Source organism: Antechinus flavipes, chromosome 2, assembly GCF_016432865.1.
Source record: "Antechinus flavipes isolate AdamAnt ecotype Samford, QLD, Australia chromosome 2, AdamAnt_v2, whole genome shotgun sequence".
Lineage (NCBI taxonomy): Eukaryota > Metazoa > Chordata > Mammalia > Dasyuromorphia > Dasyuridae > Antechinus > Antechinus flavipes.
In genome coordinates, this window is record NC_067399.1 from 663,600,113 (window position 1) to 663,616,054 (window position 15,942).

Genomic DNA, 15,942 nt, shown 5'->3' on the forward strand with positions numbered 1-15,942 from the left:
GTATTCTTCAAATATCTGCCCAAGTAGCTCCTGCCCCATTTCCCTTGTCCATAGTACCCTCCCCCACCAACATTTATTTTGGATTATTTGATATATACTTATTTATTCACGTGATGCTGCCCTTGATAGAATGTAAGCTCCCTGAGGGCAAGGATAGCTTTGTTTTTCTCTGTATGCTCAGCACAGACCCTACAAGCAGAATGCATTTAGTAAATGCTTATTGTTTGCTACATTCACGCTGCTTAATAGGACATCTGTGTGTACAGAATAAAACTAAAATGAAGTCCCTATGTTGGATAGGTTTTTTTTTTTTGGGGGGGGGAACAGTGTATTACAATGGAGAAACATTATATTTACTTTGTTTATATGTTGCCCATTGTTAAATATGGTGTCCCAAAAGACCCTGTCTTGCTAGACTGTAAGCTCCTTGAGTGGAGAGAGTTTGGGCCCAATTAGTATGAATAATGCATGCCAGAAAGTGGTTACATATATTCCAATTTGCACTATATGAAGTCATAATTATGTAAAATATGATAATTGGGTCTAGTCCAGTGGAAATCCTCTGAGTGAATTCAAATGATGGGACTGCTTCAGGGAAATTCCTCATCCACATTGTTGGTACCTAACTGCATTCCCATAAGCTGGTGTTGTCACAAAGGAGATACCTAATAAATCTGTTTAGTTGACTGATTAAGAAACAGGGTAGAGTTTCTTTAAGTCTTCACTGATTGCCTAAATCCAATCTCTGAAATCATTGATCATAGTTCTTCATGAGTAAACTTGAAATTTGGGATATTATGAAAGGGTAAAGAATTAGGGGGAAGGGAAGAAGCATTTATTAAGCACCTACTGTGTGCCAGACACTGTGCTAAGTGTTTTACAAATATTACTTCCTTGAGGTAAGACAAGGTCATATCTCTTCTATCACTAAACTACTAGAGAGGATCTAGAAACTGACAGGAAAATAATAGGAAAAGAAGAGCGATTCCACCTGGAAATTGTACCTGAAGAATCTATTTCTCCTTTATTTTTGCCTTTTCTCTCCCCTGTGGAAGCATCGCAAGACATATGACTTTTGCTGGATGGATTGAAAGTGAACCAATAATATTCATAGTTTGTACTTTGGGGATATTAACTCATTTTATCATTACTTCAATTTTGAAAAGAGGTATATTATCAGCTCCATTTTACAGATAAGGAACTTGAGATCCAGAGAATCACATCAGTTGCCAGAGTCACGCAGCTAGAAAATGGCTAAGGAAGATTTAGAACTGAGAATTTCCTTTCTGAGTCCAACACTCTAACTATTGTAATACGGAGTATTTTGGATATCTGTGGGAAAAATAAAATCTTTTAAAGGGAGGAATGAAGAGAATATAAAAATATTGATTTTAAAAAATTCTCCTAGATCCTAGAACTTGAAGCTCTGGGGGTCTCCTAACAGCTTTTGATCGACCCTTAACTCCTGAAAGTTTACAGATCTCTGATACCTTTTGCCAGAGTCCTATCTTTGGGTATCCTTGTAGGACATTTTGATTTTAGGTTTGACTGAAGACTCCCAAACTCAAGCAAGGAGTCCAGAAAGGTATAATACTTCTAATTCTCATTTATGAGTGCCTAATCTGGAGGAAAAACTGCTGGGCCACAAGGGATGGAGACTTTCTGAATCCAACCACACATTTTGTACTGGGATTAATCCTGAGGAGTCTGGACTCCTATGAGGAAGGTGGTGTGGGATATGGGGATGGGATAGGCACTCTGATCTCACATTATGTGGCTTAATAAACGTCAACCTTGCCATCCCAAGGATCATCTGCCTTGAAGCAATACCTTCTACATGTAGGGTTTTGCCACAGTGTAGAAATTATGTCAATAGACATTGCAAGTCAGGTATGGCATTAGCAGTTTAATGTTACACATATGAGAAAGACTAAATGTAGAAGACACAACATACATGAACAAAGCTGGAGTCAATTGTAAAGGCTTATAACTACTATTGAAATCTGCAAGGAGCCTGATCCTAAAATCTAATCAAAGCATCAAGTTATTTAGAGGAATTCTAAATAGACATTTTGCATTTGGCCTCTATCCTATATCATCCAAATCCTTTTGTAGGTGACCATTTTTTTCAATGAAATCAGCAATCCATTTCACTCGCTGGACCCAGGATCTTCCTATCTTTTGAATTTCCAAGGACTACTCCAATTTTGAACAAGTCCAAGGTCTCAAAGTCAACTTTGAGAACCACGATCAGTTGCCTATTTAGGAAAAGGAGGCACAAAGCAGAAAAGCCAAACTTGCCTGTTTGAGTCCATGATTTCCATAGAATGATTCCTCATCTACCAGCCTCAGTGAGTCTGGAGATAGAGCATACTATTCTGACAAAGGGGCCCAGTGTGGAAATGATGTCTTATTTTAATTGACATAGGGCTTTTCTCTCCTGTTGCTATTATGGAACAAGAGGAAGAACAATATTTGCCACCTTATGTTCAAGTTTTTCTTTCATTCACTGATTCATTCATTCATCAGTCCTTTCATTTCTGAGCCTGAAAGCAAGCAAGATGATCATTACCCTCCAAAGACTTAGATGATGGGTCACCATATCCTTGGAGTCCCCACAGGTTCCTTGGGATGGCTCTTGATTGAATATATATATACACATATACACATACACACATATATGTATGTATATACACACATTACATATGTATATGTATACATATTATATATATGTATATATAATATGTATATGTGAATGTTTATAATTAGGATTTGTATTAGAGCTAAATTTTCCTATGAAGAACTTTCCTGGTAGACAGGAAAAATTTCAATTCAAACCAAACAGGCAAAAATGAGTCTATATTTTAACACTGCATCTGATAAATGGATACCTCAGTTTTCAAGAATAAATCTCTGTGTGTGATTTATTAGGTATACTGTGCCAAGACACATTTTGTCCAGGCCAAAAGAAATTTAGAAAACTCTAGTTCTGTTGGCAAATTCCTATGAAGAGTTTCATTAGCACTCATGGGAAGGAATTGAAAATTAATTGAGCTGGGTTGGCAATTCTTAGAGAGCCACAGCTTGGTCCTTTGAGGAAAAAATGCCCGATTTCTTCTCTAGGAAGCCTGAATAAGCCATCGTTCACTCTTGGAGTTTTGTCACTGACAGAGACCTTCTTCGCCCTTATTCAAATCACGACAGATTGGACCCATGTTCCTCTTTGAAGAGATATTGAGGCCTTCAACCCTATAGAGGGATGAGTAATAACCTTTGAGACAGCGTTGGAAAACTGCAGCCACTAACAGACCATGTATAGAACAGGAAGAACAAACTGAATAACAGAGACTGGCGAAGCAAATGTAATTCTATTTGCTGTATTCCTCATGGTAACCATGGGAGGTAGATGCTACATCACCTCAGTTTTACAGTTGAGAAAACTGAGGCAGACAGATTAAATGATTTTCTTCTTGAGTCCAAACTTAGAGCTCTAGGTATTGTACCACTGAGCTGCCTTTATTAAAGCTGGAAGGAAAATTATAAATTAGCTAATCCCACATTTCCCCCTTTTATAGATGGGGAAACTGAGATCAAGAGAAATTGAAATAATTTGCTCAAAGCAGCATGAGTAATAAGTGGAAGAGGCTGGATTTGAACCCTTATCTTTAGTTTTGTGAATCTGGAATTCTTTTCACTGAAAGCTGCTGCTTTCTGACTTTATCACATCAGATTGTTTTTTTTTTATCCAGATACAAACAAGGAGGGGGTGATACATATGGACAATGTGGATTATATAAATATTGTGAGATTTCCTTAGGTTATCATTTTATCAAATTAAAATAAATATAGTAGGGAGAAGAAATGATATGATCTACATGTTGTAACTCATAGAAATCATGTGAGCTTCCTCGATAGAGGCTGTCAAGTGGTATCCCATTACATTCTGTCTGCTCTGACTCTCTTGGGGGTTCCTCTCAGGTCCTTTAGGCACAGAGTCCTTGCTATTAACACTCAAATGTCTAAGGATTTCAAAAGGTTACTTTGGTCCTCACAAAGGCAAGGAGACCCAGGTGGGGCAGAAAATACATGATCCTTGCCCTCAGTAGAACCTAAATTTGTGTTCTGTCAATCAGCAAATTTTCAGTTTCAGGTTCTGGACTAAATCCTGGGGATATGAAGAAAGTCAAAAACATCAATCTTGCCCTCTAGGAATTTATATTCTAATTCTATACAAGGAGATACAATGTAAAGGGAGGGAATTTCAGGGATTAAAGGAAGTCAAAACATGATCCCTGTCCTCAAGGATCCTATATTTTAATTCTATACAAGAAGATACAGTGTAAATGGGAGGCAATCTCAGAAGGGAAAGACCTAGGCCTAAAAAAGCCTTTTATAAAAGGGGAGATGATCTTGATGGAAGCCAAGTCAGGAGGTGTGGGAGGAGCATGTTGGACATTCAGGACAGTGAGAGAAAGAATCCAGAGTGGGGAGAGTAGTATCGTTTGCCAGGAATGGTCAGAGAACAGCACCACTGGCTCACAGAGTATGTGATGAGGTGTCAGGTGTAAGAAAATTGCAAGATCAGCAGGAGGATTTCAGAGAAGTCGGGAGAGACTTACATGAACTGATGCTAAGTGAAATGAACAGGACCAAGGTTATCCTGACAACATTGTACATTATACACAGCAACAACAATGGAAGTGGCTCTCTTCAACAATGAGATGATTCAGGCTAGTTCCCAATGGTTTTGTGATGGAGAGCCATCCACATCCAGAGAAAGGACTGGAGGAACGGAGTGTGGATCACAGTATAGTGTTTTCATTTTTTTATTATTGTTTTCTTGCATTTTTTTTCTCATTTTTTTGATCTGATTTTTCTTGTGCAGCAAAATATTTGTGGAAATATGTATAGTAGAATGGATTACTTGCAATCTAGGGGAGAGGATGGGGAAAAGGAGGGAAATCATTTAGAACATAAGATTGTAAGGGTGAATGTTGAAAATTAGCCTGTACATATTTTGGAAATAAAAAGCTTTAATTAAAAAAGAGAAAACCACAAAGTAGGAAGGGACCAGGTTCTGAAAAAAAGCCAAACAGATGATTTTGTATTTGATCTTAGAGGTAATAGGGAGCCACTGGAATTTGTTGAGTAGCAGCGTGATGGCGTTATAGTTAGACAAGTGCTCAAAGATCATCTAGATCTATATACTTATTTTACAGATGAAGAAACTAAAGTCCAGGTAGCAAGTGACCAATCTAACCTTGAAACTCAAACCCTCTGACTTCATAGTCAATATTCTTTTTCATGGTGGGAAGCCCATACGCAAACAAACTCCAGCAGTGGAAGTCTCACTGGAGATCAGAGGATCAAACTTTGGGGACTTTGAGGCATTACTATGGACCCTTATTACTGTTGTGCTCAGAGCACATTGCTCAGGCGTGGTTCTGAGAATCTTTGTTGCCGAGATGCTCCAGGGTGGGATGGAAACATCACAAGGGGCCAGAAGGGCCTTATACCATGTTCAGGAGTCATGGCTGAGCTCATAGGAGCTTGCATACTTCCTATCTTGTTTCCCTGACTTAAATATTACAATGGCTCATTTATTCTCTAGACAGAGATGTCTTCCCAGTAATGCAGCCAGTAATCCATTCAATCGCTCATCCTGTATAATCCCTGGGAGGAAGGGCACCCAAAATGTTGATCCCTTTCTCTTGATGCCATGAGGCTGTCACTGGGCAAAAATGTTGATTCTTCATCTGACCATCCTTTTAACCACTCATTTCTCTGTGATATCTTTCATTTTGGCTGTTCTTTATTGTTCCTTAAATATGTTATAGACTTCTCATGCTTAATGGCAGAATGCATCTCATGATGACTACAAGTCTTAGATTCCTTCTTCTCTGACAGAAGAGGACAATGAAGATATTTTTCTTCCACTCAGATGGACACCATCTTTCTAGTCAGTCCCTGCTCTTCTAATTCTGCTGCCCAAACCAATTTCTATGCTGCCTTCCTTCAAAGCATCTGTGGCTCTGTTGCCTTCATATGAACCATAAAAAAAACCTTTTCTCTAGGAACCTGATCTATTGGTTAGATCACTGGACTATGCAAATCCCAGGCCATGAATAATGAAAGACACTCCCTGAAAAATTGTCTCTTTGATCTTAACAAAAATTTCTTGGAAAACTCAAGTTTCAAGTAAAATAGTCAAAGAAACACTTGAAAAACACATGCAAGACAGACACATAGGGAGAAATGATACAGATCTCGTTTATCTCTGTCCTCCATTAAAATTTACAAGGCAATATTTCTGAATGCTTTTTGATTAGAGATTTGTTCTTTTGGTCTGGCTTGAATCTTGAATCAACAGTAAGAAATTTGTCAAATTCATCAAATTTCAGGATTTTGCAAGAGATGGATTTGAGAGCTCCCCACACCCAAGCTGGGCTCCTGAAAGCGTGAAGAATCACCGACTCCTCAGAGCATAGAATCACTGTTGGAAGGGACAACAGAGTAAGATAAAGAGGGAAGAGGGACTGGGTGTTCATTACTGGAATGTCTTTCGGCTGCCATGTCACACTGTAGCCTCAAAGGAAGCCAGCAGTGCAGTAAGCCTTCAATCTCTGTTCACTGCTACCTAGCTATACTTTTCCCATCCTACACATTTGCAATTGATTTTTTGAACCCAAGTGAGCAGCTTTGCATTTTTTTCTCTAAATAAATTTCATCTTACTAGATTAAACACAGAGTTGTAGGCTGTCAGATTCTGTTTGTCTCCTGACTGTTATTTAATATATTAGCTCTCCCTCTCAGCTGAGCCTATGGAGTTATTTGATCCCAAATGAATTCCCTTTCCTCTCATCTTGTATAGTCTGTTTCTCTCCATTTGGTCTATTGTACTTTCCTACAGTAAACTTTTTAGCTAAATCCCTGAAATTTCAGAGAAGTAGGCACTTGCTAAGGACCATCCCCACCTCTATCTCCCTCATTTTTAAGGGTTACTTTTATAGCTTTGATCCGCATGGAGGAAGTGTGGTTGTTGCATTTCAGTCATGGCTTACTCTTCGTAAACCATTTGGAATTTGCCCTTTCCTTCTGCAGTTCATTTTACAGATGAGAAAACAGAAGCAAACTGGACTGAGTGACTTGTCCACTAAGTGTCTAAGGTTGGGTTTGAATTCAGGGTTTTTTCACTTCAGGCCAAGAGCTTGCTCTATGGTTCCATTTAACTGCCTCTATTGGCTTCCATTTTATCTGGAGTAGTAGGCATCCTGGGATTATAGATTCAGGCGTATAAGGGAGGCCATTTTGAGGCCATTTTGTCCAACTTGCTTTTCAAATAAGAAAAGTGAGGTCCATGTATATGCCAAACTGTTCATGGCAGCCCTGTTTGTAGTGGCTAGAAGCTGGAAAATGAATGGATGCCCATCAATTGGAGAATGGCTGGGTAAATTGTGGTATATGAATGTTATGGAATATTATTGTTCTATAAGGAATGACCAGCAGGATGAATACAGAGAGGACTGGCGAGACTTACATGAACTGATGCTAAGTGAGATGAGCAGAACAGGAGATGATTGTATACCTCAACAATGATACTGTTTGAGGATGTATTCTGATGGAAGTGGATCTCTTCGATAAGGAGAGCTAACTCAGTTTCAATTGATCAAAGATGGACAGAAGCAGCTACACTCAAAGAAAGAACACTGGAAATGAATATAAACTGCTTGCATTTTTGTTTTTCTTCCTGGGTTATTTATACCTTCTGAATTCAATTCTCCCTGTGCAACAAGAAAACTGTTCGGTTCTGCACACATATATTGTATCTAGGATATACTGTAACCTATTCAACATGTACAGGACTGCTTGCCATCTGGGGGAGGGGGTGGAGGGAGAGAGGGGGGAAAATCGGAACAGAAGTGAATGCAAGGGATAATGTTGTAAAAAATTACCCTGGCATGAGTTCTATCAATAAAAAGTTATTAAAAAAAAGAAAAGAAAAATGAGGTCCATAAATCTCCGAAGGTTACCTCTATAAATCACTTTTGTTGCTTTCACATCAATGAAGGCAAGAAGAGAGAGGGAGAGGAGCAAAGAAGGGAGAAAAAGAGAGAGAAGGAAAAGCATTTGAAAGGTACTTTGGTACAGGAAGACTCATGTGGAAGCTCTTTATTAGATACTAGTTGTGTGCCGCTAGGTCAATCTCCTTACCTTGCTGAGACTCAGATTTCTGTTGTACAAAATGGGGATAACAACACTCATTGCACCCACACGGAATTCCCAGGGTTATTATGGGGTTCAATTGTGCTAATGTACAACAGTCAATCTATCAAATGTCAGGTATTATTATCATGCAATTAAGCTTGATCTTCATAATACCAAACTTCTGTGGAGACCAGCACTGCTGCTGCCATCATTTCAGTTAAACAGATGTGAGAAAAATCACCGTCAACATGGTGAATATCTATGAGGCTGAAAGGAAATACATTGTAATTTCGAAGCAGGTTTTTTAAATGCAGCCTTTCCCCTCCACAGGCAACTGCTGGTGGAAGCTACAGGGTGCCTGACTTAAAAGAAAATGGAAAGGGAAAATTTCTTAGCAAAGGCTCTAGAGAAGAGATAATGTGTGGACTGTAGATTGAGAGCTTCAAAGGTGGTCATCTAGGTCATTTTTGAGGTCAGGAAAGATTCCCAGAGGGAAGTGAATTATCCAAAGTCATTCAGGAGGGAACAGGATCAGAATTTTAACCCAAGCCTCTGGTAGCAGCTCCAGCTCTCCTTTTGTCCCTCCTCTAAACCACTGAAAGATGTCCATGTTATTCTATTCCTCTACCCTGTCCCTACCCAGCCCCATGCTTTATGTTCTAGCCAAACCGAGCTATTCACCGTTCCCCAGACACCACATATTATCCACTGTCTTCATATCTTTACATAATCAGGAGGTGATGCAACAGAGTGCTGGGTTTAGAGTCAGACACATATTAAGATCCCCCCAGATCATCATTTATTTTTTCTCAGACTCAGTTTTCCCACCTGGAATGTGGGGACAATAATAGTATCTATTTTTCAGGGTTGTTATAAATATCAAATGAGTTTCCCCAAGTAAAGTTCTTTGCAAAGCTTAAAACAAGATGTAAATGCTAGGTATTTTTGTTATTCTAGGTTGGACTCCATGTAGAGAATACTCTCTCTTCTCACTTCAGCCTCTTAAAACCCCTATAACCTTTTAAGACTTGGTTAAAGTGGTTTCTCCTATAAGAAGCTTTTCCCTAGTTTTTCTATAGACCTTTTTTATTATTATTTTGCATATTATTTATATTTCTATGTATACATTGATTCTCCTTTAAGAGAAGGCAAGTTTCTTGAGGGTAGGGAATATTTCTGTTTTTTGCCTTTGTGTGCCCCAGCACAGTTCCTGACATCTAAAAGTTACTTAATAATTATTAAATATTAAATTGGATTAAATTTTAATAATTGCTAAGGTGGAGGGTGTGCAAGGAACTTTATAAACTCAAGAACATCTCAACTAAGAGTGGGGAACAATTGTCCCCTACTGTCATTATTTAAGTGTATTTAAGTTAAAAATCTGTAAAGGAGGAGGTCATTGTCATTGAAGGGATGTCTGTGTGTTCATTTACTGCCTAGTCCTTGCTCCTATCCCTGAGATGTGAGAAAAAGAACATCGCAGTTGCAAGAGACTCCTGAGACCAAAGATCCATCCCATTTCTCAGATAGAAAACCAATTTACCTGAATTAAATGACTTGAACCTACTGCCTTCCCAAGGTAGCCCGTTCTAACTTTGGACAGCTCTCTCTGGTTGAAAATCACCCTTGAAATCAAGCCCAAGGTCAACCATTTCACTTTATGAGCTCCTCCATTTTCATTGAGGAGTTGGGGACATAACTGAACATCTTGTATTGTCCCTGGGAATCCTGACCATATCCGTAACCCCCCTGCCAGGAAATCTGTCTCAGCATCTTGTTCTTGTTTCTGGGAAGGTGGAAGGTGAATGAGATCATCCCGTTAGTTGCAATACTGCAGGAGGACAGAACAGGACAATAATGGCACATGAACTAAATGACTGATTAAGTGGAATCACAAGTTCAATGGAGTCTGCCCAGCACCAAGGGGTAGTTCACGGGTGTCAAAGTCAAATGTAAATGGGGTTATTAACCTGCACATATAGCTATCCCGGAAGCGGCAGATTGGCTGTTTTAAAATATAATATTATCTGTGTTTTTAATTATTTTGTTAGATGTTTCCTAATTTCATTATAATTTGGTCCAGGAAGCATTTAAGAGTTAAGGGCTGCATGTGGCCTGTGGGCAGCATGTTTGACCCTTTGAGGGAGGGCATCTAAGGGGAAAAAATAACAGATAGTTTGTGCCCTTGATCTAAGTGAATGGATAGCTGGACTTAGAGTAGGCAAGACCTAAGGTTTGCTTCATCTCCAAACCCTATCCAGCCTTAGAGAGATCAGCCTAAGACCACCCAGAATCAAAATGATTAGGGGACATGCTCTAAGTGCATATAGAGGTTCAGAGAGAGACAGATCAGAAGAGGAATGAGTTTATTCATAGAATTTTACAGATGAAGTCGACATTAAAGACCAATTTGTCCAGCCCTCAGTGCCAGAACTACCACAAAGTGCTTTGGCTCAAGGGTGCTAATATCTAGGGAGGAAGTTTTCTTTGGGGGAAGGGGAGGGAGGGTAAAGTAATATCCTGTCTTCCACCCCAACCCTAAAGAAACCTTGGGCAGCACAGGATCAGAAGTGGGAGGTGAGGAAGAAAGATGAGCAGACCCGGTGGTATGTACCAGACCACACCCCATCTTCATTTTTAACTCTCTGAGAGCAGCATCTGTGCTTCCCTCCCTTCTTCCTCCCTCCCATAGTCCCTCAGAGCTAGGAAGAGCACCCTGTATAGAGTAAACACTCATTATATACTTGCCAATGATTATGATAATAGTTGATACATTTCCTGTCAAACAAAATTCATTCCCATGATTATTTCTCCCACTCCCATCCCTACTCCCACACCTTGAGCTCTACCTCCCAGTCAGGACTTCTCATTCGCATGAAGATCTTTGGGCACATTTCATTCTTTAATCCTGGATAATGCCCATTCACCATGGAAAGCAACTTTTTCTACCTCTTGTCTCTTTAATCTCTGTAATTCAAAACTTTGCATCTACTTTCTGGATGGCAACACATACTTCTTCAGCCCTCCTGGTCCTTATCCTCCAGTGTTCTCCCTTTCTCTCTAGCTAGTCAACCTCCATCCCTCACGCCTTTGTCCTGCTCCCCTTTCTTCTGTTGTCTCACATGACTGCACATTTCACTGGCTGTAGCCACTCCAAGGCTGGCTGCTCTTGCACTCACAGCCCTTGATAGAAAGTCAGCAGGTTACAGTGGCTTCCGTACCATCTCCCACCATCTCTCAATCACTCTTGTTCCTCCTTAAAGCCAACTCCATCCTACCTAGATCTGTGTTACTATCACCGATGGGCCTCAGGTTCTCCTCTCCCTTAAGAGGCAGGCCAGTGGGACAGTGGATTGGTTTGCTGAATCTAGAGTCAGGAAAACCCAAATTTTCTCACACTTCCTAGCAGTGTGATCCTAGGCAAGTAACTTAACATGTCTCTCTGATTCAACTATAAGTGAAAATATTAGCAACCCACCTTGATTTCCAAAGATTATTGTGAAGAAAAGATGAGATAATATTTGTAAAAGAGGCTTACAAATCTTAACTTGCTTTTAAAATACTGAATATTCTTACTGAGTGCTTGGTTTGTGGGCTTCTCCATTGTAGTCACCATCTGCACTTTCAGATGATTTTGTCCCAGAGTAAGAATTCCCATTTCTGGGTCTTTTGCCCTCATCCCTTCCCCTCCATTTTAACAAATAATTTAGATTTAGAGCTAGAAGAGATCTTGGAGGTCATCCATTGCAACCGTGCTTTACAAAGGTGAAAATTGATGCCCAAAGAGGGCAGTCAGAGGTAGTGTTGGCCCAGCAATGTGGATAGTGCACTGGTTTGGAGCAAGGAATTTGTACATCTATTTCAGTTGTATTTGACTCTTCCATTTGGGGTTTTCTTGGCGTTTGCTTTTCCAGTTCATTTTAGAGATGAGGAAACTGAGGCAAGTTGAGTGAAAAGACTTACCCAGCTACTAAGTATCTTAGGCTGGATTTATTTCTATCCCCTTCCTATCCACTCTATCCACTGTATTACTCTGAGTAAGGAAGACCTGGGTTCAAATTTCAATTCAGTTACGTACTTGCCATATAACTCTAAACAAGTCACTTACCATCTCTGTGCCTCAGTTTTTTCACATGCGAAAGGAGAATGCTCCGAGATCCCATCCAGAATTAAATCTAGAAGCCCAAGATCCTACTAAGTGATTTCCCCAAGTCATACAGTTATTATATGCATTTGAACCCAGGTCTTTGGTCTCTAAAATCAGAGCTTTTCCCACTGAATCACATGACTGGAGGAAGTTGAATTTAAACTGATCAGATTTGGATAGGAAGAGAAAAATGTGAAAATAAAAGGAGTCTCCTTTTTAATACAGAACTTTTTAGGGAGAACGATCCTGAGGTCTATAGGTACCAAAAAGGATCTTGAGAGAATGAAATACACTTTCAAGGAGTGACAAGGCCAGAGGAAGGATCTGAAAGCTTTAATTGGAATATAAGATGATGAACTTAAAGATGGAGTATTGTCTAGTTCATCCCCAACTCCCCATTTTTCAAGAGAGGCAAAAGGCTCTAAGAAATACCAGAATATACCTTAGATTATGTGATGGCACTTAAGGACCAGAATTGCTCTTTGACTCCACATCCTCTGATTCCAAATCCAGCCCCAGTCCCCTCTCCTCTCCGGCTTTTGCCCGATGACTGACATCAGACATCCTTGATCTGTTTTTTTCACACTGCCCCAACAATTGAAATGCATACCATCCACAAAGCTTGCTGCCAAAGAGAACTGGCTTTCTCCATCCAGAGCTCCTCTGATACCATTATTCTTTTCCCAAACTACTAGTTGGTTATATTAATACTTGAGTAATCATGACAAGAATTTGCTCTAAGCCTTTAAAGAACCCAGATGCTAATCAGTATGCATTAAGAGATCCAGCTTAATTGGTTCCATCCAGATAAATTACTTACCTCCGTTCCTATCACAATTTCATCCCTGGGAGTGAAGAAGAGAAATTCATACAGCTTATAATGTTGAAATAAGCTGAAATACAAAATAAATGGGGAACTGCAGTCAATTTCGTTTGTCAAGTACACATCCACAGGTAATGATTATATTAGCAGTCTGTCAAGCTGACCAGGAGAAAGATGTTCAACACTAATGGTTATGGCCCTATTCCCTCATTGTAGAAAAAAAATTATCGATAAAGGCTAAGACATTTAAGCGTTTTTAAAATGATGTGGTGTTTGGAAATGTGATGTAGCATTTAAAATCATGTCACAATTCTGTCTGAAAAATTAAGAAACTAGAATTATTTTAAGAATTATTAGGTACTGTTTTTTAAGAGTGATGGGCCTGAAAGAACTCCCAAATACTACTCAGTGGTAGGGCAACTTCCCTCCCCACCCTGTAATTTTATTGGGCTTGCCCTGAAGACCTAGAACTGGAGGACTACACTGAATCTTTGAGTAGGAAGGGTCCTCACAGGTCATCTGATCTAATCCAGATCTGAACAGAAATTCCCTTAATGGTCTAATGGGGAAGTATCCATTTGGTGACTTTTCTGAGGAAGCACACTCCAATGTGGGAGAGCTTAGGAAATTCTTCTTTACATCAGCCTTGAACTAGCTGAATGGTACCTTCCATTGAAATATTTCTCCCAACTCTTCCCTCTGGGACTGAACAGAAGAAATCCAATTCCTCTCCTATATAAAAGTCCTAATCATTGGAACCAGCTATGCTGCTTTTCTGAGCTCCAATCTGTTTTCATTTCTCCTGTGGTTTTCCCTAATTCCATTCAATTCACTTCAGGTCATTTCAATTCAAAAAGCATTTTATTAACCTTTTACTATGAGTGAGGCAATGTGTCAGGTGCTAGGGGATGCCCTTTTGTGCCGTGTCATTTATTGAGAATAATAAGATATCAAGTTATCTGCTCCCTGACACATATTCAGCTTCAGATCAAATGTCCAAGTATAGAAAGTCCGAAATTTAACCAAGAGGCTAAAGTCAAACCAAAAAAAAAAATAGTTCCTGCCCTCAATGAGCTTATTTTCTAATTCAAAACTGATTAGGATGAAATTCATCATGAATTTCATGTTGCTTTTTTTTTTTTTTTCTTAAGCATGAACTTGAATATGGTTAAATTAATTTTCTTGGGATAGGTTGCATGAATGTAGCAGAAAAGAAGGAATGATTAATGAGTCTGTTTTGTTCCTTCCCTAAAACCTAAAAACTAAGTAGCTCTGACAATATCAAGGGTCAAGAGCGTCCCCCAAACAAATGATACTGTCGCTAGTGCCAAGATGACTCTCGGTGACATCTCATTGGAGACTGGGAAGATGCTGAAATGTTGAGCTTTAATATCCTGTTTGTGGTAATATTTGAATTTCTTTAATTCTCTTCCTGCTGGTTGGGAAAATTAATAGTCTCATAATCTCCAAAAATGCCCGAGAACAAAAAAAAATCTTAGTGGTTTCTGTTTCACTCTGGTGCCTTTTGCTATTTAAGAAAATTGATTTTAATATAACTGAGAAATTAACATTTAAAATGTAGCTACTGAGCATGTATAATAATGGCTTTTGCTGAAAGTTGTAATGGATCAAAGTTTCAATGCATTTGAAATCAATGGAGAAATCCTCAGGCAGCTGGGTTTCTCAGAGTAACATTAGGAGCGGATCTCTCCACTAACATAACACATTTAATTTAATTCTGTTCTATTCAAAAATCCATTTGTTAAGGGCCTACTACGTGCAAGTCTCAGGGACATAAAAGCGTAAAAATGTGCAGCTCATAATCAAAGGAAGGATGTAAGATGTAGGACCAGTAAGTAAAAAATGAGGGATGTGGCCATCACAAAAGAGAAATATGGGGTGTTTTTAAGAAGCTGTGAAGGGATGGGGGATGTCTGGACTTGTTTAGGAGTCTGCACTCACTGTTTTATTGTGTTAATGTGTATTAGTGTACATTTTTGGCTGCTTCTAAATTGCCTGGCAAGATTTGTATTCTCTCTCATACTTTCACACCTTTGGGTAAAAGAGCTTGATATTGTAGTCAGAGAATCTGGACTCAAATCTCACCTCTGAGGGTGCTTCTTGTAGGACACTAAGCAAGTCACTCTCTATTAATCTCAATTTCCTAATCTGTAAAATGAAGGGGTCAGAATATCTGGTGCTATTCTTCCATTTCTATTCTATGATTTCAGTGTTTATTGAGCCTTTGTACATGGTGGCTGAGTGTGGTGGCTGAGACAGCATGAATGGTTGGCGTTGGAACAAGAAAGACCTGGATTCAAATCTTGATGCAGGCACTAGTTGTGAAACTATAGGCAAGTCCTTAAACCACTTGTGCCTCAGTTTCCTTATTGGTAAAATGAAGGGAGTGGATTTATTATCCTCTAAGAACTATAATAGCTGAGATAGAGTGCTTAGTTGTGAGTATATGATAAGCTAGAAGGCAACCAAGGGCCTCAAGTTGATGCTAAATTGCTGCAATGTTTGTCATTTGCTTTTGAAGAGGACAATTGGCATCTTGGGTAATGTCTTGACTCAAAATATGAATAGGATTTAAACGAGGCAGATTTGCATAAAGTTATCAGCCCCACTCTCTTCCAGAGTCACCAAAGTTTAAAGACAGAACAAAAAGTCAAAATGATTAGGGATAAACCACAATTTAATGGTGACCTGGACATCTTGGATGTTTGAACATAATACAGAGCCTGTTTCAGCTGACTCCACGGCC

General features: G+C 39.3%; 1 protein-coding gene across 1 annotated transcript in view; it reads right to left on the reverse strand.

The window, feature by feature from the left end:
* CABCOCO1 (ciliary associated calcium binding coiled-coil 1) overlaps positions 1-15,942 on the reverse strand; it is a 159,193-nt gene that overhangs the window by 79,985 nt on the left and 63,266 nt on the right. Inside the window, exon 5 of the mRNA XM_051982611.1 lies at positions 13,173-13,245. Coding sequence (XP_051838571.1) covers positions 13,173-13,245 — 73 coding nt within the window. The remainder of the gene's footprint in view (positions 1-13,172; positions 13,246-15,942) is intronic.